At 42.0% G+C, this 23,568-nt stretch overlaps 1 protein-coding gene across 1 annotated transcript in view; it reads right to left on the reverse strand.

Annotated features, from left to right (window-relative positions):
* Window positions 1-23,568, reverse strand: part of cntn1a (contactin 1a) — a gene marked incomplete at both ends in the record, with an annotated part of 79,056 nt that overhangs the window by 46,759 nt on the left and 8,729 nt on the right. Inside the window, 5 exons of the mRNA XM_080737064.1 lie at window positions 2,863-2,953; window positions 4,333-4,448; window positions 5,530-5,625; window positions 7,248-7,423; window positions 11,876-12,002. Coding sequence (XP_080593190.1) covers window positions 2,863-2,953; window positions 4,333-4,448; window positions 5,530-5,625; window positions 7,248-7,423; window positions 11,876-12,002 — 606 coding nt within the window. The remainder of the gene's footprint in view (window positions 1-2,862; window positions 2,954-4,332; window positions 4,449-5,529; window positions 5,626-7,247; window positions 7,424-11,875; window positions 12,003-23,568) is intronic.

A 23,568-nucleotide genomic window follows, 5' to 3' on the forward strand; every position in this document is an offset into this window, starting at 1 on the left:
TTTGTTTTATACTTTTACTCCACTACAATTATTTTAAAAAGTTTATAGTTACTAGTTTGAAGATTTTGAATACTATTACAAAACCACTTCAACCTTATTCATACTTTGGCCATTTGAAAATATCCGGCCTACAAGCTCACTGCGTTATGTGTGGTGAGCTTGTAGATCTGCCATTTTCAAAGTCTTTTTTGTACATGATGAACTTGTGAACTGGGACACACTGCATAATCACTTCTTTTACTTTTGGTACTTTAGGTATATTTTTATGCCAATACTTGTGTAATTTTACCCAAGTACATTTTGAACACCGTACTTTGACTTGCAACAGAATATTTCCTTTGGGGTATTGATACATTTACTTGAGTAAAAAAGGAAAAGGATCTGTACTTCTTCCACCACTCAACTGAACTGTGGAAGTGTTCAAATGAACTGTCATGGGTTCCATTTCAAGTTAATCACTTCAACCTTCAACCTCTTCTAGGGCTAAGGGCCGATGACTACTCCACTTTTAAGCTCACAAGGCGTCCCCAGCGCAACGCGTTGAGAACTTGTGGATTGGGCTGATCTCGACAATGATAAGAAAAACAGCAAGGCACCTAGTACAGAACCCTGGGGGACGAAAGTACAGTATATAGGGCTTAAGTGATTAAATGGTTCAAGCAGTCCAGATTTTGCCACCACGAATTAATGGCAGAGTTTTGGGAGCCTGGCTGTCTACCATATGGGGGGGGATTAGCCTATCCAATCCTCTAGATCGAATTAAAGCGTCAATAACACCGGGAAGGTTCTTATCTTACAAAACAATATCGGCTTTAGGATCAAAGAGAGGTCTTTAGGGGTGGGAGAAAAGCGATCAATACATCTACCTCTGCAATACTGCAGAGTCACATCCTGCCTGTCCGCCAGCAAGAACCCAAAAAACCTCCTCCTGTCCTGCCTTCTGCCACAACCTCTAGCACCTCATCTTGGTCGTATCTTTAAAGGCGCTGTAGTGTAAGTCAGGGGTCTTCAACAGGGGGTCCGGGACCCCTCTGGGGTCCTCAGAGTTACTACAGGGGGTCCTCCAAATCTTTGTTTGATAAGAACTATATTTTGTTCTACATTAAACACTTGAACCCTAGTAACCCTATTCTGTGTGGAACATTAGCCAATAACAGCCGATCTGCTATTCTTGGCAAAGAGATTTGGTGTAGAGTGAAAAGAAAAGTAAGTATTGACGGTTCAAGTCGTTCAATGTCTAAAAATACACAATAAACCAATAACCTACACTGATGATATTGCTTTCAAACAAGTCTAAGCTGTCTCAGAAATCTATGAAAATGTTTAATCTGCAACACAATTTTATATCCTTTGATCCTTATGTATTCTTTCCTGTAGAATCAATTTCTGCAATGTATATTGTTGTATTGTGCATCATTAATTAATTAGTCAAATATGCTAATTATCTCATTAATTATGCACAACACAAAGATGTACATTGCAGAAATGGATTCTACAGGAAAGAAATACATAAGAATCAACTGAGAAAACGTGGTACACCCTTTAATCAGGTTTTTACAGTTTGTCCCTGTCTATTAATGAAACAAGAAACACTACAGTGCCTATGGAACAAGCAGCATTTCTTTGCTGTCGGGCAGAAACCTCCTATCTCCATATTCAAACTTCTTTGTGTTTTTCAGTGAATCAACGCCCGACTTGATCACACTACAGCGTTACACAAAAACATCAAAAGTAGCAGCGTTTTGAGCTTGTAGATTTGCTACCTTTGCGGATTTGAATCCTGAAAGGTAAGAGTTTTGGACCTAACAAGGAGGTTTCCACCCGACGGAGACGACACCTTCCATAAAAAATCAAACCTCGGTTCGAAGTGGAGCGGTGAATCTGAGCAGCTATACCTGAATCTGAGCAGCTATACCCTGTGTGTGTGTGTGTGTGTGTGTGTGTGTGTGTGTGTGTGTGTGTGTGTGTGTGTGTGTGTGTGTGTGTGTGCTGTGTGTGTGTGTGTTCGTGTGTGTGTGTGTGTGTGTGTGTGTGTGTGTGTGTGTGAGTCTGTTTTTGATTCTATGTGTTCTATATCTATGTTTTTAATTCTATATGTTCTATATCTATGTTTTTGATTCTATGTGTTCTATATCTATGTTTTTAATTCTATATGTTCTATATCTATGTTTTTGATTCTGTGTTCTAGATCTATGTTTTTGATTCTATGTGTTCTAGATCTATGTTTTTGATTCTATGTGTTCTAGATCTATGTTTTTGATTCTATATGGTGTTTTTGATTCTATATGTTCTAGATCTATGTTTTTGATTTTATGTGTTCTAGATCTATGTTTTTAATTCTGTGTTCTAGATCTATGTTTTTGATTCTATGTGTTCTAGATCTATGTTTTTGATTCTATATGTTCTATATCTATGTTTTTGATTCTGTGTTCTAGATCTATGTTTTTGATTCTATGTGTTCTAGATCTATGTTTTTGATTCTATATGTTTTAGATCTATGTTTTTGATTCTATATGTTCTAGATCTGTTTTTGATTCTGTGTTCTAGGTCTATGTTTTTACATTTTGTGTGTGTGTGCGTGCATGCGTGTGTGTGTGTGTGTGTGAGTGTTGAGTGTGCCTGGCCTGCACGAAACAGCGCCCCTCCTTTAACTAGTGTGTTGTGTGTGGCCACTCAAGGTATTGCCAGGCTACGGACACGGCCAGCCAGCCAGCCACCCAGCCACCCAGCCACCCACCCACGGACATACCCACGGACATACCTGTCTATTGGGAGCGCTTTCACCGCTCCAAAAATAACAGAGAGGCTAAGAGAAGCTGAACATGACGTGAGGAACAGGGAGGAAGAAGAGCAGGTACTGACGTTCGGCCAGGGGCACGAGAGGGATGAACTTGGAGAAGACGCTCTTGGAGATGGACTGGCTGGAGACGAAGCAGGAGTAGTTGCCGCTGTCCTGAAGGTTAGGGAAGGGACCATGTGAAAATGACGTGTCACGATTAATGTGGCAAAAAACATAATAACAATTTTAACAATATTATCGCGATAGTCAAAATGTGTTTACTACTTAATTGTCTAAGTCCCGATAGTCCAGAGAAAGTCCCTATGTAGCTCACTGCCTTTCTTCTCTTACCTTTTAACGTGGTCGCGAGAATATCCATCGTGCATGATCGGACCCCAACCATGTTCGTGCGTGTTTAAGTTGTCCACAGCTTCAAAATAAATAAAAAAAACTTTGAAAAACGGACCATCCGTTCAAGAACTAGCTCCTGTCTTGTATAAACAGTGAGTGAATGAAACCATTCCATGGCTCGGAAGAAATCTGCTTCCGGTTGCCATGGTAATAGTGCAGCGATCAAATGGGTCCGTGAAGAAAGGTTCAGAGAGGTTTAGTTCCGCTTTTTTAGTGCCGGTTTTCGATAAAAAAATATACTGTATCCACCTGTTTCAGCGGGAGTTTACTGGAGATTATTTGGACCTGTTTGGACCACACTTCCAGTTTAACAGCAGATATACAAGCTCACGTCGTGTCGCAGATGCAACCCGTGGTGGGGCGTTGGAAAGTCGTGGATATATTTTAACCAAAGCTTATTAAATTCTCTGGATTATCGGCCCTGGCAGGGAGCTACATAGACAGGGTTATTTTTGGCAGGGACTGTGTTAACTCATACTGTGCCGGGCCACTTGGGGGCGCCAAAGTCTGTTGAGTGGCCAGGGTCCCTCTCATAGAGGAGCGTTGCAACATACAGGGACTCACGTAGCAGTGACGTGCATGGTCACGTTTGTGCATGTGATGAAAAAGCCCCGGATGAAAATGGCTACAGGATTGCTATAGGCTAACACTCATTTAGAAGATCGATTTTCGGTGATTTAGCCGTAAATAAAACTTTCCCGCTAACATAAGAACACAGTTCAGAGAAAATGAGCTCCAAAGATGTGAGTTTGTATTGGATTCGGCGGCGCGATGCGGCGGCGTTACCCTCTCGCGGGCCGATGTAAACAGAATTGTGGCCCCCGGGCCTGGATGGAAAATTAGACCGGGGCTTCGTTGAGGCCTCCGATTAATTAATTCATTTTATTAAAAAAGCCGGACTAGATCGGGATCGGCACCCCGGAATACGTCGCGCCGCCGACACTATAGATTGAGGTTTTTTTGGGGACCAAATGCACTCTTTTACAGGTCTGTTAGTATGGAGAGCTGTAAGTGGTACTGAATTTGCAGCTCGACAAAAGCCGATTCCTAGTGTATGACAGTGGAAAATCACAACAAAAATTTAAATATGTAATAATCGTTATTATAATCGCAATAATAACGATTATCCTCCCATCCCCTACCTGCAGGTCCACCTTGGAGATGTACAGGTTGCCCGTCCTCTGCGAGACGAAGCGCCTCTTGTCCAGCGGGATGAAGATGGGGAACTCGTTCAGCATCCACCGGAACGACAGCACGGCTGCAACGGGAACAATGCTAATACTGAAGGCACATTTTAACATGCGACCTGACGGTCGCTTATCTCCCGATTAGGGAGTCTTACTGGTTAGATTAATCGAAAAGGTAATGGATAGAATAATCACTTAGAAAATAATTGATAGTTGCAGCCCGACCTGACGAAACCTGTGCATCAAGGTCATGGCGTGAACACAGATTCAACAGCTTGGTAGAGTAATGAGAAATTGCTCGCCATCTCTCTCTCCCTATTTCCTGTTCATTTCCACTACTATCAATGAATGAAACATATCAACAAAAAAATAAAATAATAATAAATGATGCCTTTGTTTGGTGTCGAGGGGGATTTGTCATTCAAGCAGTCGTTGACCTTTCAAATAAAAACTAATGTGATGAGGAGAAGTGACGCAGTGGCATCTGTAAACACTTTAACTTGCTAATTCTGGAACGGTGGCAGAGAGGGAGGTAACCATGGTTTCCACTTGGCTGCGCTTTTTGATGGATTCATTTGCATGAGCCTGAATATGAAACATTTCTGGAGCTGTGCTGCCATATTAATAGAAACGCGTTTGATAGTAGATTGAAATGCGCAATACAGAGACGGACAAGTTACGGCAAAACAAGGCCACAACAAAAGTACAGACGTGTGTGCGCAACATACCTAACGCACATTTTTATACTCTCAGTTAAGTAAACACTGACGATTTTATGGTGTAGGGAAAGTAAAAGTGTCCACCCCAGCTCAAGCCATAATATAGAATAGAAGAGGAGCACAAATACCCTGACATGTTAGAAATAAAATACTCTTATTTATATGGCCATTACAGTAGATCTCAGACCATTAAAAAGGGACAATTCAGTCCTTTGCCAGTAGAGGGCATACTTTCATTGGATTTCAACCTCAAGAGACAAGAGGACAGCAGCTCTAGAATAACAAGCCTTTACTGTATGCTATGGGATATTTTTGGTGTTAAATGTGATGCTATTATATAACTAATTAGATGCTAATGCTATAACTTTAGGCTACAGGTCTGCCCAGCATCATAGCACTAGTGTATCATTACGGTGTCCAGGAGAGTACATACCTGGGTAATGAGGTGGAGGGGCGCAAAGCAGCACGGCCCCCTGTCCCTCTTTCACGTAAACTGCCTCCCTCTCCTCTGACGAGAAGAAATCAAGGTCTGTGAGAGAGAAAGGGATATGGAATCATTAGAGATGAACCGTCAAACAGAGGTGGTTCCGCCATGCTGTGGAAGAAGTTCTTTACATAATCGTTGCTGTCTTTCAAAGCTGATGCATTCGATAACTGGTTCCCACAACGTGAGAGTCCTCGAGGGCACCTTTATATCTACAGCTTTGACAATGGCACAGGCTTTCTGTGTATAAGGATGGTCTGGTCTCTCATTGGTTTAGAGAACTACTTTACCACCCGACCAATGTGTTGACTGTACTTCTTCAGTGAGTTCATGCAATAAAGTTTTAACTTACAAAATACAAAGTGACTCGATTTGCCTCAACATGATGGAGAATTCTGCTCAGAATTCCTTCGATAATACTCTCCCAAGCCTAATTTCAACACAATGTCCTCAAAACCTTACACAAACCTTACAAAAGAAAGGAAACCATGGCTCATTTGTACTGGTTTAGCGCAGCAATTCTCTTCATTGAAAACTACTATTAGCCCAAAATGGCTTAACAGAGTTGGACCATTCAAATTCCCACTTTGCAACGCCAGTTATGATTAAACTGTAGTCCCCCGCTTCCCCGCGCAATCACAGTTCTCCTAACATGCGTGAAAGTGCCAACTGTGGGGCAACACATTGTTGGAAGGGCACGGTGCATTTACGGATTAGAGGAGGTCACTGCCAGTGGTGGAAAAAGTACTCACATTACTTACTTAAGTAAAAGAAGCAACAGTGCAATGTAGAAATACAATAGGCTACAATACAAGTAATAGTCCGGAATTCTAAATGTACTTGAGTTACAAGTACAAAAGTATTGCCATCAACATGTATGCAACGTACCAAAAGGAGAAAGTGTTCACTTATGCAGAATGTCACATTTCACAAGTTTTCAAATGTATAAAATGTATGAAAATCAGACGATCTACAAACTCACAATGTGTCGCATCGCGGCACATTGTGAGACTATAGATCTTCTTGGCTATTTTCAACTTGTGTTGTAATGATAATCAAAATCTACAAAGTCACTAGTACTAACTAAAGTTTTTTAATAATTGTAATGGAGCAAAAAGTCCAATATTTGCCTCTAAGATGTAGTCGTAGAAGTAAAAGTACTGAAAATTGGAAATACTCCAGTGAAGTAAAAACTGTATTTAAGTACAGTACTTGAGTTAAATGTACTTAGTTACTTTACACCAGTGGTTCTCAACCTTTTCTGGCTGTGACCCCCAAAATATTTTAACTGGGGGACCCCCCACCCTGACGAGCACTAAGAGTTGAGGCATTGCATTTTGTATAAGACGGTTCTATTGTGAAAATTGCAGATCTACATGCTCACAAGCATGTAGATCAGCTATTTTCACAATGTCAGCATCAAATATTTGACAATTTGGCCAATGTTTAATTTGTCATTTTAGAGTAATTAAAAAGCCCTTAAATTGTCACTTTAGAAATGTGCAGATACCCTCTAAACACTGAAACTTAATGTTGGTTTCTTTACTGTTAAGTGAGAAAACAATGTTGCACATTAAGTCAATCATCCCAATTTGGGAACCCTAACCCACAGGTTGAGAACCACTGCTTTACACCACTGGGGGGGGGGTCAAACTCGTGACACTCACATCCGAACTGGACAGAGGCTTCTCGGCTGATGGCCGTGCCGTAGATGTTCTGGGCCATGCAGGAGTACTTCCCCACGTGCTTGCTCTTCACTGGGTTGGTGATGACCAGGTTGCCTACCACCAGGCTGTAGTGGTCGTCCGCGGACATGTCGATGTCCGAGTCGTCCAGCCTCCACCTGAGTAGAAACAAAAAGGTGTGGAATCATGGGATTATACACGGCTGATTTATGCTGGGTTATGTGCACCATGACGTCCACAGAATAAAACAGATCTACAAGCTCACAACAACGCAACGTGCTTACAGTATACTAGTAAGACGTCTCAGGGCGTCATGTGACCTCGCCCCAAAAGGGCCATCTGGCCAGTCATGTATATCGGACCAGTTACCCATATATGGAGACCCCTGCATGATAGTCAACAATGTGATGTCAGAACATGCCCATATATGAGCATTTCCAAATATGGGCATTCCCAGATATGCCATAATATCGATGACATCGGGACAGGGATCTCCATATATGGGCATAAAACGGACAAGGACTTAATTAATTTGCAAATGTGACTCGTGATGACATCAGCGATCTCCATATATGGGCATAAAAGGGACATTAAGCCAGAGCGTGATGCAAGTGTGACTTGTGATGACATCAGCGATCTCCATGTATGGGCATAAAAGGGACATCAAGCCAGAGTGTGATATCAGAGCGGCAAACCCATTCTGTTAAGAGTGGTTCCCCTGACATCAGAGCATGATGTCAGAGCGACAAACCCATAGAACCACAGACAAAACCCATAGAACCACAGTGTCAGGTGTGACGGAGGTACCGGTACGTGCAAGATGTGCCGGTTTTCATAGTGGTCGCAATGACGAACTGTGAGCATATAGATCTGCCCAGGGAAGAGCTGACCACTGAGAAATGTGGGACAACTCCCGAACGGCCGGGCCATTCCAGGTTGGGGGGGGGGGTTATTACTAACTCTTACAGTGCCAATCCCGAACTAGTTCGGCTTTATTTGTCCTTATCAGAGTGCCGATCCCGAACTATTTTTTTTCGTCATCCGTTTACACGGCCCGCGAGAGCGTCGCACCGCCGATATTTACCATCCACTCCAATGCAATCCAGGATCTTTAGAGCTCATTTTCTCTGTTCCATGCATATCCATATTCCATGCATGAGGTGTGCAAGGTTTAATCATGGCTAAATTGCCGAAAATAGGGCTTCTAAAATGCTTGGTAGCCAATAGCTAACTTCAAGCTAACTTCATCCTCTTCCTGTACATGCACAAAGGAAAGTGTTCAGGCAAGTCATGGCTGCAGGGCTTGTGCATATACCAGCACTTGACTATGTAGCATTCTATGGCCATTGGGCGTCCTCTAGTGGTGAAAAGGTGGCATTGAAAGAGCTAAGTACTGCGTTCGGCTGCGTATGTATGTTGTGTGTCTGTTTAAGCCAGTAGCCCGATCAGGGACCAGCAGTTCTGGCAACGTCATCATTAACAGTCAATGAGGGACCAGCATTCCTGGTGATGCCAGTGGTCATGCCAGTGGTGATCGCACCATGGCGTTTCCTTCTTCTTCTTTTTTTACTCAAATCTTTGCTTCTGGGGGTCCCTGGAACAAAAGATATTTTGAGATGGGGGTTGGCGGCCAAATACACATCATTTTGGGGGTCCTTGACATGAAAAGGTTTGAGCACCACTGATACAGAAACATAGGTTTTTCAGAAAACTGTAGAATCGTCCTCATATCTTAACACTTATGTTGCAATGATTTTTTCCGGCCAATGTCCCGCGTTGCCATGGTTACCATAGACTTCCATGAAATTGTGCAAGTGTGTAAAAAGTGCACGCCCATGCCTAGATGATGCACCACGTGTTTAGATGCTGTTCACAGCTTTCAAACAAAAAAATCCGCTTGGAAATCCGTTCAGGCATTCATGATTTATGGGCCATTATGTTTTCTTCAGATGTAAACAAACATGGCTGCCATGTTTGAAAGAATGGGTTGGTATGGGGGTTAAACATGCAATTTCGCGATCGCGATCATGCCTAATACATTTCTGGAGGTCCAAAAAAAAAATTTGAATTTTTTTTTTTTTTTTTTTTTTTCAAAAACGGCCCAAACTCGGGAAACTCGGGGTTGGCACAGCACTAGTACCAATACAAACTCGGGAAACTCGGGGTTGGCACCATATGTGTTAAATGGCTGGTGCCAATTGATCTCAACTGCATATGAATGTCTGAAAGCGGCGCTTGCTGATCTTGAGAGTAGACGCAATAACAAGGTCCTTTTCGGCATCTCATTCAAGACCTCAAGAGGCTTAGCTGACAGCACTGTAAATGAATGCATATGTAGCCAACACCAGCGACGGTCAAAACTAATTCCCTCTCCCCCGACACCCAAATCATGGGCTCCGCGACAGTCAAACTGATTTGGATGATGTGGTGGAGAAGCAGCTATTTATAGGGTGACCATATTCTGAAAATCCAAAAAGAGGACACTCTACCCGGCATATATATATATATATATATATAATTTTTCCCCCATTTTTTTTTTCTATTACTAGTTTACCGCTCAATTATGCCCTATACCACTAATAGCCTATTATGTATTCAATTTTGAGGGGGTTCCAATTGGACCCTTTACAAATCTAGAGATCCACTGATAAAGTATGCCTTTTGGCTCCTGTATGAACGTTCAGCTTTGTAACTAAATAAAAGAGAGGTAGCCCATTATTCAAACCGCCGTATCTTCTGCTTTACAAGGTTGTAGAAAAGATTCTGTCAATTTAGTTAGCAGAAGAGCTCTCACCTCGCACAGACTGTCTTGTAAGCTACTTTGCAGTGTTATGGGCTTGAAGCAGAACTTTTATAATTGTAAATGCCTAAATGGACACAGAAGACTACCAAGCTTTGCTGACAGAACGCTCTGCTTCTCAATGTTGGTCACTCGCACTTTTTGTGCATTTCATCAGTGATTGAAAGCCGCGGTCGTCGCGAGCACCTTCGCCTCGCCGATACGCATCCGTAGAGCCGTCTCCCGTCATTTTTAGACCAGGATTGAGGGAATAGCAGGCAAGACTTCACCAATGTAAACACAGTTGCTGAGGGAGTGAGCATTAATAGCGTTTGCAGTTCGTTTGGCTCTGCGCTGCGCGATCTGCTGCAGAGCTCTGCTCTGCTCTGCCTCTGATCTGAAAGCGATACAGGCTGAGGGAGGGAGGGATCGCAGGCAGAGAGTAGTATGAATAATACACGTTCCGGGGTTAGCGCCTCTCACAGTGTGTTTCCAAAAGAACCATTGAACGTGCATTGTAAATGTCCGTGCTTAAACCCCGGACATTTGAAGGGATTTATAAAACCCCCCCGGACCGGCCGGACAGCCCCCTAAAAGAGGACATGTCCGGGCAAAAGAGGACGTATGGTCACCCTAGCTATTTACATACATTTACATTTAAATTGAAATGGATCGTCTAAAAAAGATTTTTAATTTTCAGCAGCGCTGAGTGAAATGAGACGGAGGCACCGGTGGCGATGTTGTTGCTGACTGTCGCTGAACTGTGCCAACATCATGGCTTTGTTGGCGTGTCGTAATTTAACGTTTTAAACTCTTGTTAGCGGACTGTTGGGGAAACTAACAAACACCTGCTGTGGGTGATATGAGTTGTGACAGGTTCTTTGACAATGACAAAAACAATATAGCAAACTATTCGAGATTTAAAAAAATATGCTCACTTTGATCGAGCATTGTTGGAAAGAAGCGGCCAAAACAGCTACACAATGTAAGAGTCGCGCACGCACGCACGCACGCACACACACACACACACACACACACACACACACACACACACACACACACACACACACACACACACACACACACACACACACACACACACACACACACACACACACACACACACACACACACACACACACACACACACACACACACACCATCAATGCCAAAACAAACAAAATACATACAGGGTGGCAGTTCCGGCATCACAGCCGAGTGTGATCTACATTCTCACAACGGTTGCATCTGCGATGCGACGTGAGCTTGTATGTCAGCTGTTCTCCGGATGTGTCCCACACATAATTCTACAGTAAATTCCCACGGAAACAGGTGGACAGTAAACCTATATTACTTGTATGTGGCAGGTGGGTTGGCCCTGGGACAGTATATAGTAAACATATCGTCGTTGTCGGGTGGAAACCTTGTATGTCCGAAACCATTCATTTCGTATTTATCATTTAAAAAATTAACTAAACTAGTGAAAACAGCCAATCTACAAGCACACAACGACTCGCACCGCAAGGCGTTGTGTGCTTGCAGATCTGCTGTTTTCACTACTTTTGTGCGACGGCCTTGTATGATGAAGCAGGGCTTTGCTTTGCGAAAAAAATTACAAATTTGAAACTTGGAGATACGAGGTTTCTGCCCGACAGTGACGATATATTACTTGTATGTGGCAGGTGGGTTGGCCCTGGTACAGTATATAGTAAACATATATTACTTGTATGTGGCAGGTGGGTTGGCCCTGGTACAGTATATAGTAAACATATATTACTTGTATGTGGCAGGAGGGTTGGCTCTGGTACAGTATATAGTAAACATATATTACTTGTATGTGGCAGGAGGGTTGGCTCTGGCCCGGCAGGTCATGGTGATCTTGGCCTCAGGCGACTCCTCAGGGTAGATGGTGTCCACCGGCTGCTCCTCGAACACCGGCCCGTAGCCTGGGGCGTCATCTGGGGCGACAACACAAAACAAACAGGGTCGTGGGTTAAAATGGCCAACAAACAACCCGGGTCAAAGTTCCAGGTTGAAAAGGTGGTGCTTTACTGTTATAACTTGTGGACAGGTACATAAGAGTGAAACTTATTTTAGTTTGGCTTCCTTCAGACGATGCAGCAGTTAAAAAGGATCCCTGACTAATCCCTAACACCTTAAATATTTCATTTATTTCAGAAATAGTTCATCTTTCACTCAATAGGGACAACTCCTGTCGCATTTTGATGATGTCATTTGTCCATGTGTGGTCCAGCCCTATGAAATGCATGGAATTCATGTGCAATAAAAGTATTTAAAATATTGTTTTGATGCTCATATTAACCGTAGGAAGCATTACGTTTGTTTTTATTGCACATGCATTGCATACATTCCATAGGGCTGGACCACCACACATGGACATATGACATCATCAACTTCTGACGGGAGTTGTTATATCTTATTAGCCAAGGATCCTTTTAATAATCTTGTTAATAATGTATTCAAACAATCAACTAATCAACTAATCCATCAATCATCCATCAACTTTTTTCCACCTATTGATTACTCACGCAATGGAGATCTAGACTTGAGTTCAATAACATTTTTTTGTATTTGTCGCATTCCTAAGACAAAACTTTTATTACAATAAATGTACCCCCATTGATTCCGGATGGGGACCCAAATGCATTCGGGTCCCCATCCGGAATCAATGTGAGTAAATTTACTATAATAATTTTTTTGTCTTAGTAATGAGACAAACACAAAAAAATATTATTGAACCCAAGTCTCCATGGCGTGAGTAATCAATAGAAAAAATACATTTTGGGGGTGAACTACTCCTTTAATAAGTAACAAATGTGAGTACTTTTTCCACCACTAGTTGCGTGCCAGTGTCATGCACCTAACATAGCTGTTCTACAAGCAGTACAAACACAGAACAATGCTACTGTATGCACAACTACGTAAGTATATAAACCAGGCGTACGGTAGACAAGGAATTACGCTGGCTAGACTCTGGCTAGACCAGGCGTCTGTGAGGACATGCCCCTGTAGGGGTACGTTACCTAGTACAGTATCTGGGATTTCACACACAAGTGCACACAATCACACACACAAACATACCCACATGCTCATGCACAGCACGCACGCACACACAAGTACACACACACACACACACACACACACATGTGTGCGTGCGCGCACACACACGCACGTACAATGCTTTGTAGTTGGTGCCAAATAATGGCCTGAACTGTAACTAATCTAATCCTTAAATCCATACAAACTCTTTTTCAGCCACAGATTAAAATAAATAAGCCCCTGCTTTGTTCCACACCTTCTTCAGCATCGTGCTAGTCATAACACTACTGTGCTCACTCATAAATAAATGAGTATGGTTCATAACACAGTTCTCACATATTGTACTGTAGTGCTCGTCTCTCATGTCATTGGATCTGACACCGTCAGAATTAAGCTAATGCAAACTGGAAATGATAACTTTGCTCAGTGTAATCCCGTTCCAAATGTTCATCAATGGTGGAAAGTAACTAAGCAACTCAGTACTGTACCTATACAATGTTGAGGTTCTTTAACTTTCTTGAGTATTTCATGAGTGTTTACTTCTACTTAACTATACGTCTCAGAGACAAATTATTGTCCTTTTTCGCACTACAATTATTTGACAGCTTTAGTTACTAGTTATTTTGGTAACTTTTAGATTATTAATCCAAAACACACAACGAATCCCTATGTTATACTTCCGTTATTCTAAAAAAGTTGATCTATAAACTCACCACGCGTCGCAGCGCGAGAATGTAGATCAGCTATTATCTGAAAGGTTTGACAAATTTAGAAAAATGTACTCTTCGGTACTACTTTAGTTATTATGTTTTTCAATATAGGACTAAATACATAGTATACTTTAGTAAGAGTATTTTTATATTGTTGTATTGACTTTCAATTTGCATAATCATCTCTGTCGGGTCAGGGTGGAAACCTCTTTATGTTTAAACAGGATTCAAATTCAAAAACAGCAAAAGTAGCAGATCTACAAGCTCAAAACGAGTTGCTTCGCGCCGCACTTTGAGCTTGTATATCTGCTACTTTTGATGCTTTTGTGTGACACTGCAGTGTGATCATGTGGGGCGTTCAACTAAAAACTTAAAATATGGACATTTAAGTGGTTTCTGCCCAGCAGCAACGATACACTGCATCATGACACAAACACACACAAACAACACGTTCAATAAGCCTCAATTAGTCATTAGAACAACAGACAGCCAGATCATGAGCTGTGTCATGAATAAGATATACACATAATGAACACACAATGTACACACAATGTACACACCATGCAAGGTCATGAATAATCAATGAGGTGATGTTCCTGAGCTTTGATTATTCTCCCAGATCAAGTGTGTGCACGCGCGTGTGTGTGTGTGTGGGTGAGAGAGAGAGAGAGAGAGAGAGAGAGAGAGAGAGAGTGTATGTGCAGGCATGAAAGTGCACTTTGTATATTCGTGAGCATGTCCTGTACTAACTGGGCAGTATACATGGGTACATACTGTATACACTCCTATACCTCGGGAGGTAGAGTGGCCGCCTGGGAACTGGAGTGTTCGATTTGTGGCTTTGTGTTGGAAGTGCCCTTGAGCAAGACACTGAACCCCTGTAACTGCTCCTGATGAGCAGCGCCTCATGGTAACCTCTGGGATCGGTGTGTGAATGTAATGCAATAATTGTTTTGTTCCCAGGTAGCTCAGTCAGTAGAGCACCCGCCATTCGACTGCAATGACCGTCATACAGTACGTACGATCCCGGGCACCGCAAACTCAGTGTATGAGTAGCCCGGCTTGGGTGTGGCAAGTCGTGCGGTAAGTGCTTTGAGCTGATGTCAGGTGTTGCGCTCCACATCAGCAATCCATCTCCCAGGGGTCTAAAGCATTCTAACGGAGATAGACTCCTGCGTTCTGGCTGATAAAGCCTCTCTGACCTACAGTACTTATACGAAATGCACATTATGAAGTGCTTTGGATAAAGTAGCTAATGCAATGTATGTATGCATACAGTACAAGAAATCTCTGAGTTCTACGGAAGCACCGCCGCCAACTCGAGTGCAAAGATCTTGCTCTTCAAAGCAGCATTATTGTGCTCTTGAGACATTCATCCAAGTTAGGCGCGCAGCAACGCTTAAAGACGCCGACATGCAAACTGCCACCTTGAAAACCCAGGAACAAAGGAGTCTATTCTTCCAATATCCTGCCAGCTGAGATCAGATATACGTACCTTATTCACTCCCATTGAAAGAGCCAGATATCCTGCTATAACAAAGACATGCACAGCTTATCTGAAACGCATTGACCCGGGAGGTAATGGAGGCGCTACGAGACAGAAGCCATCCTTCAGCAGTTAACCATGCGAGCGCTTGACACTAATGCAAAATGCTAATTCCACTGAGATGGCATTGAGCTATTAGACACACTAAGCGAGGAAAAACGATTTCCGACCAAAATCTGTATTTGGAGTCTGTTCAACCAAACCTCTGTGCTCTATTTTGACCTAACATGTTTATATAATAATAAAATGTTAATTCCAAAAACAACTTTGGAATATCAACAGGCATAAGTGACCCAAGGACTGCGGTTGCACACAGAGACGATAGTAGGCTATCACTGATGGCATATAGCAAGTTAGCTCTATCTGCTCCAGCATGACTGACTCCCCTTCTCAGTGGTTCTCAGTAAAAATAACAATTGATATGTATTTGGTCACAAACTCCAAACTACCAGGGACCCCCGTACAGAATATTTGAGTAATAGCAAAAAGTTTGTAGATCGGACATTTTTGAATTATAAGGTTAAAGTAGTTAAACTGATTGTGATAATATACAAATATGTTTGCTGGGAACCCTCTGGAACCCCTTCAAGGACCCCTGGGGGTCCACAGAACCCATTTTGACCCCCTAGTGCTCCACATAAACAGCCTTAACAAAGGCAAACTGGTAATTATTGAGACAAATAAAATCGAAAGACAACAACGGTGCGATATAAAATAAAAAGGCTCTCTCTCTCACTGTGGTCAAGTCAGCCACGTGTGAACAACACTCTCGGCATTGATGTGAATCCCAGGGCCTCATGCATTACTGCTGCCTGGGAGGAAATTAAACATGCACCTCATCCATGAAATGGGGCATTGAGGACCTCACATGAGCACGAGCATGTTAAGTGAGAAAATGTGTTCCGCAAATTGAGGGAAGGAGACGGAGGGAGGGAGGGAGAGGGAAAGAGAGAGCGAAAAAGACAAAAGAGACAGCAGTAGAAGCACATGTAGGTTCTGTCATTGATGGAAGTACTTGGTAACAGAAAGCCAAATTTCACAATTGGTCATGCATTAAGTATTAATCACTGTAAATGCTGCAGCTGGTAAAGAGTATCTTAAAGGACAAGTCTGCCCTAAATCACTTCTAGTCTCATTTTCCTACTTATATTGATCCCAAATGACTGTCCTTGGGGTCTATTAGGCCCTGTTGTCCAGTTTCCCCAGCAGAACGCAGCAGCTGTCATAGCATAGAGTGGAGCCTATAAGCTTATCACTTTTACACTATTATTGTTGTGGTCAAAAGTGATTTTCTTTTTCATGAATGTGTTACTAGTTGTCATTAACACATCCATGCCTTGGTTGTCCCACAAAAGCCACCACAATCTCATAAATAATGTTTTGGGGTGAGCATTCGGCCAATCAAAGTGACTATACTGGCTAATCACAGGGCATCTTTTCCAGGACTTGGCAAAACACAAAAAAGCATAACATCTGTTTAGCAGAGTGTGATGGCTTGTGTGGGACAACGATGACATGGATCTGTTTGTATGACAACTAGTACCACATTCATGAAAAATAAAAACACCTTTGACCACAACAAATAGTGTAAAAGCGATAGGCTTATAGGCTCCACTCTATGCTATAAGGGCTGCTGGGTTCTGCAGGGGAAACAGGACAACAGGGACATTTCTGCCTAAAAGACCCCATGGACTTTTTGGATCAATATAAGTAGGAAAATGAGACTAGAAGTGATTTAGGGCGAAGTTGTCCTTTAACCGATAATAATATTAATTGTGTACTCGCATGCATAATCCTTGTGAATGTTTTGTATTAATAATCAGTCAGCAAAGTAACTGGTAGTAACTAAAGTTGTCAAATGTCTTGCAGTGAAAAGAACAATAATTACCACCTGAAATGTACAGTAGTTTGGTAAAGTATAAACAAAACACTAAAGCACTGTAACTAGACTACGTCAGAACTAAAAAACACTAAAGCACTGTAACTAGACTACGCCAGAACTGTACCCAAGTACAGTACTTATTAGAAAATGTGCTTTGTTACTTTCCATCCCTGCAAGTGGGAGACGGATGGCGACAGCGAGGAGATTTGGGCAGTGGTTTTCAACCAGTGGTCCGGGAACCACTGGTCCTTGAGGGGGTTCTAGGTGATCCCCAGCTAAATAATGGAGAGTTGGTAACCAAATCGACCCGTATAGATCTTTAATTCTTGAGAGTGTAAAATGAAAGTGTTAAATTATTGTTAAACACATTAGAGAAAGTAGAAGAATTGTTATCTTGATCAACGTTTGCCTGTTATCTCAACTATCCCATATCAATACAGCATGGAATTGTGGACAAAATCTTATCTAATGATAACGAAAAGGTTTTGGGGTCTGCCTGAGTGGCTAAATCTCTTCAAATGGTGGTGTGTAGATCAAATGCTGAATAAATAGTGTGCCTTGATATGAAAAGGGTTGATAACCACTGGGGATAAGGGAGGGGACCCAGTACAAACCCTTGGGTGACCCAGGTCAATGAAATATAGGGCAGAAGTGGATAAAGTTTTTCTAGAAAGGTGCTATATGAATGCATTCCATTACATTCTTCAAGCGACCTTCTTCGACTTAGAAAATACAGCACAGTGGCATTTAGTTTAAACTCTTTACAAGATCAAAACAATCTCAATTTGCTACTTGAGGTCCTCTGAATTGCATTCAGCTCTCATGGTCACGCTGTGCTTGTGAATGGAGGATGGGTGAAATGAGTCACTGTAAGCACTGTTTCTCTAGGATCAGGGACATGCAGAGAATGTTAGAGAGTCGCAGTCGGTACTTGATACCACACTGAACTAAGCATAATCAAGTCAATACTGGAGATGTGGCGTAACGACATGGATTTCTACAAAGAGAGGGCAATTCTTTCAACATAATATGCTGCATTCCAGTTCAGGAGAGTTTGGACAAGGCAAGGCAAAACATGCATTCGTGGTCTGGAAAGGGCACTTTTTACAGACGGGTAAAAGGGCAGGAGCTCAAGCCCCCTTTGATGTCTATGTGTACACGTGCCTGTCTAGGAACGAGGGCGTCAACAGCAATGCCGAACATGTTCAAAGTAAAATATGAATGTGACACACGGTGCGGAGGGAGCGAGTCGAGGAGTGTTGGCACAGCGATTCTACACAGTTAAAATCCTCAGTGTTAATTTCAATCTTGAGTGTGAAAGAAACAGACTCATAAGGCCCATTTGGGTTAATTTTTTGTCTCTGCAGTTAAAATGGACCCTTGGGGGGTCTAATAAGAGATATGACAGATGGCAAAAGTGAGTTTTAAAACGGGCCACAGAAGCCACTGCCTGGAGATGCAGACACCTCTCTCTCCCTCTTTCTCCCCCCGCCACCCCTCTCTCTCCCCCTCTCTCTCTCACTCTCACTGCCTATCCGTCTATCTCACCAGCAGTTATTCTATCGCTTCCTCTGAAATGACTTTCCCTCCGTTTCTGTCTCTCTGCCATCACCTCACTTTCCCTGTCAATGTCTCTCTATCTTTTCCTGCCATCGTATCACTTTCCCTTTCCGTGATGGAAGTACATGTAAAAGTAAAACTATCAATACAGCAATGTAGATGTAGCTACTCTGTTACACTTACAAGTAAAAGTCCCGTATTCAAAATGTACAAAGGTATGGACATCAAAATATACTTAAAGTAGCAAAAGCTTTTAACAGAATGTCCCATTTCTGAAGTTCAAAATGTATAAAAAGTGTTTAGAAAATAGACGATCTACAAGCTGTGTCGTACCGCGATACATTGTGTTTGTAGATTTTCAAATTGCCGAAATGTACTCTATATTAGAGCTGAAGTGGTTAATGTATGATTTGTAATAATAATCAAAGTAGCTAGTAACTAAATTTTTCAAATAATTGTAGTGGAGTAAAAAGTACAATATCTGGCTTTGAGATGTAGTGGAGTAGAAGTATAAGTATTGAAAATTGGAAATACTCCACTAAAGTACCTAAAATACCTCAAAAGTAGTACTACTTAGTTACTTTACACATCTGCTCTCTTTTAGGCATTGCCACATAGGCGTTGATGCCTGGCGGTGTCGCTGGTTCGATTCCCGATCCGGACAACCTTTGCCGCATGTCACTCCCCATCTCTCCCCTCATTCCCTGTCAGTCTACTGTCCTATCAATAAAGGCATAAAAGCCCCCCCCCCCAAAAAAAAAGTATTACTTCTACTACACAGGTTCTTCTTTTGTTTTTCTTCTGAAAAGTAAAGTTTAAACTTTTGGACATACAGTACATGGCTTCCAATCCGACAGTGATGATAATACCATTTTGACAATACAAGTTTCACCACCAGAAGAAAACAGCGAAGCATGCATGGAGAAAAGAGAGAACAGCACTTGTATCCCATAGGGATGTTCTATTATGGTTTCCTCCCCCAGCCTCCATCTCTCTCTCCCTCGGTGTCATCTTTAACAAGAAACCTCTCAATCTCTTGCTTTCCATTCATTTCCTCTCCTGCACTCACCTCTTCCAACTGTCAAGCTGCACCCTGTACACTTTCTGCACAAATACAGAGGATCTTGTTGTTTCCATCTCACCTCCATGTCTCTGCCGAGTCGCCCTGACTCTCCCTCCTCAAAACATCAAATTCCTCAACACTTTTCCCCACTCATCAACAACTTAAACCCTATCGATGGCCAAAATGCAAAACCTCCTATCTGAAAAATTGACTTTGGGAAAATGAAAAAGAAAAATGTGTATTCAACAGCAAAACCTCCCATCTACTATTTCTACAATTTCTGCAGTCAACAACAACATACAGATAGAAGGTTTTTACCAAGAAATAGTTAGGCTATTATTTTGTTAAAGTGCACAGCACTGCAACTATTATCCAACAAGGTGGTAAATGACTCGTAAAAGGCACGTTGAGGTGAGTAAAATGCAACACACTCACACACGCACACGCGCACACGCACGCACACACACACACACACACACACACACACACACACACACACACACACACACACACACACACACACACACACACACACACACACACACACACACACACACACACACACACACACACACACACACACACACACACACACAGACCTACCTAATCAGAGACCCTGCTGGAAGTGTCCATCCCATTATTACACATCCCGTTCAACATTAAAAAAAAAAATAAGAAAAAAGAAGAAGAACACCTCTGCCTCTCATTTGAATATAAAATACCATAGTGTTCTATTCTAGGAGCAGTCATATCTTCCCCTGCTATCGACCTAGAATGAAACATCAATTATTCATCAAGGTAGCCTATATTAGGTGTCATTTTAGGCGTGTGACTATTACTTGTTTTGCAATACCATACAAACATCAAACAGCTCACTATTTCCGGCTTGTCTATTCCTTTATTTATTTATTTTTGTACAGTAGCGTATTTGATTGTACAGTATTTCATGCACATGTTCGTGTCACGAACCATTTGAACCCTACCGTCCCTATTCTGGGCAAGTCATAACATTACACAAAAATAGGAGATCCCCAGTCAGTGAAGTATAGGGTTAAAAAACAAGCCCCAGAACCACTGGTGCCTAAACGTTTTTTTTCCATGTTTTACTATTTTATTTTTAATTCAAATAGCTGATCTACAAGCTCACAACATGTTGATGTAGATTGGCTATTTGAAGTTTTTTTTTTTGTTTTTTTTTTTTCAAAATAAGCTTAAAAGATAAGGGATAAGGGGTTAAAGACATTAAGACCTGAGTTCGACTCTGCAAAATGCCTTTAGTTCTCACACTTTCAAGATTTTTCAAAAACTGTTCAAAAACAGCAACTGGTCAAAATCTGTAGGAGCAGTGTCCAAAAATGTGTTTTGCAAGAATCTGCCTCATGGTGGCGCTAGAAGAGGGCCATGTGAGAAATGGGTGTTGTGGTTTGGCAGCCAAGGAGTGTGTGTGCAAATTTTGGCATGAATCGGGGCAACGGTGGCGGAGATATGAGAAGGGCAAAAGTGTGACGTGTGACGTGTGACTGACAGACTGACAGCCGGTGGAGGTTTTGATAGTAACTGCGACCTGACGGTCGCAACAATGACACAGATGCATGCCTTCCCATTTTAAATGGGTTGAGTGGTTAATTACTGTAGCAACATTTCTATGCCAACATTTCAATTCAAACGAACTTCCTCTAGACTGTGTTGCTTATTTGGGCATCTGTCCCCATCTGCACATTTGTTTAGCAAATTGTTATGTGTCTCCAAGTGGGACAGAGAACATTATCCATCCTGGAGGCTCTGTCAGCCGCCATGTGGAGATGATTAGCCCCAAAGTCCCAGAGCTACATCAAGGCTGCTGCACAGACTCAACGGGAAACAGACAAGTTTCACAAACATTTGTATTGCTGTGCTCCACAACCGTGATGCAAAGCAGGGGTTGTGGAGCACATCAATGCTCCCACCGGTCCGCAGACCGGCACATGTACCACTGGTCCACGAGAAGGTGGCCGGGAATTCCACGTTTATGGATTGTATATACAAATATATGTCAGTGACATCAATGACGAATCCTTAAAGAGGTAGTCCCATAGTGTTGTACTTTTTCTGTTTTGTATGTGTCTATGGAGTTAACATTACTCTAATAGAACCCCAGGTGTGGTTATAATATGCAAATATGTCTTCCCTCAAGTCAAAAGGCCCAATTGAAATACACTGATTTATTGACATCATAGAATCATCCCCTCCTCTTTTTACCATACAACAACACTGTGGGTGTGGCTAACTCCAGCTGGGTCACCACCCACCTGAAAACCAGGCATACTTAAAGAACAGGTGGGTGTAGCGGCTGTGGCCACATCATTTTAACACTTTCTGTACACTTTTTTGAGTGTATAATCATAATACCGTACCTAATGATTATGTTGTGGGGGGTGAATCACAGCACAATTTATTTAAACACAATAGCCTACTACGTCTGTCCTACTTCCTTGGTATCTTTATCGTAGCCTTTCAGTGCGTGTTGATCAGCGGCACCACAAGCTGTATTTTGTCACGCTCACGCTAATGAAACACTAAACAGGATTATTATTTCATGTCAACATTCAAGTACAACTATTAGAAGATGTAAACCAGGTAAAGTTATGTGTCACTCTGCAAGTTTAACTAATGTTTTCCACCTGTTCAAAGTCATTTCTATTCTGATACAGACATAACCTTTTTTTTTAAACCATGTCCTTGTTGATAAAACGGCATTCAGGTCATTTATTTAACATTATGTAGTGATATAATATAGATAGGAGCTACCCACTGAGCAAAGGTCTAAAAGTGTACATTTAGACGTCTAATCAACTTCTAGTCTAGGTTTAGACGTCTAAAAAACTTTCAAATCTATACCTCTGGTAGACCAATTTTAGACGGCTCGGGGGGTTGTCATTGCCTGCCAGTCAACTGTCTTGTTTTGGTGCTATATGATGCACCATCAACCTGCATAGCCAGTACTTTTACTTTTGGTACTGTATTATTTTGAAGCAATACTTTTATACATTTACTCAAGTGCATTTTGAATATCAGAATGTTATACTTCTGACAGATTATTTCTAGATTGCAGCATTGATACTTGTCCAATGAGTAGTTCACCCCCAAATGAATTTGGGTCCCCATACGGATTTTTATTTTATTTATTTTGTTAGAAATGCGACACATATTCCTTTAAACAAATGTAAGTAGTTCAATATGTAGTACTACTTGAATACACCCATCACTGTCCACAACCATAGCTCGACTCCTATTCTGCTGCTGCACTATGAATTTCAAAAGGTCTCTAAAAGAACTGAAGAGGCTGCAGAACAACAGCCCCACGGAAAGACTTTTGGCAAGGTGTGATGATGATGATGATGATGATGTAAGCACAGACGCCGTGCCAACTCTGCCATCCTCACAGCCGCTGTCAGCTGGCGTTATGCTCCAACCTGACAGCTGTGATATAGAGCAGACCCATTTGAAATAGGATAGGCCAATTCTGAAAGCATGACAGCTTTTTCATCTGAACGACTGGATTTAACCCCGCGAGCCCTTACAACAGAGATACACAATGTCAAGGCGTGCACAACGGAGGTTTCTTTTAGTGCTGAATGTGCTGATGAAATAGCATCAGATGTTACAGTGTTTTGGGGGAATGACATTGCTACGGGCTAAATGCTAAGCACTTGGGCTGGCTGGC

This window comes from Nannobrachium achirus (assembly GCF_963921795.1).
Source record: "Nannobrachium achirus genome assembly, chromosome: 11".
NCBI lineage: Eukaryota > Metazoa > Chordata > Actinopteri > Myctophiformes > Myctophidae > Nannobrachium > Nannobrachium achirus.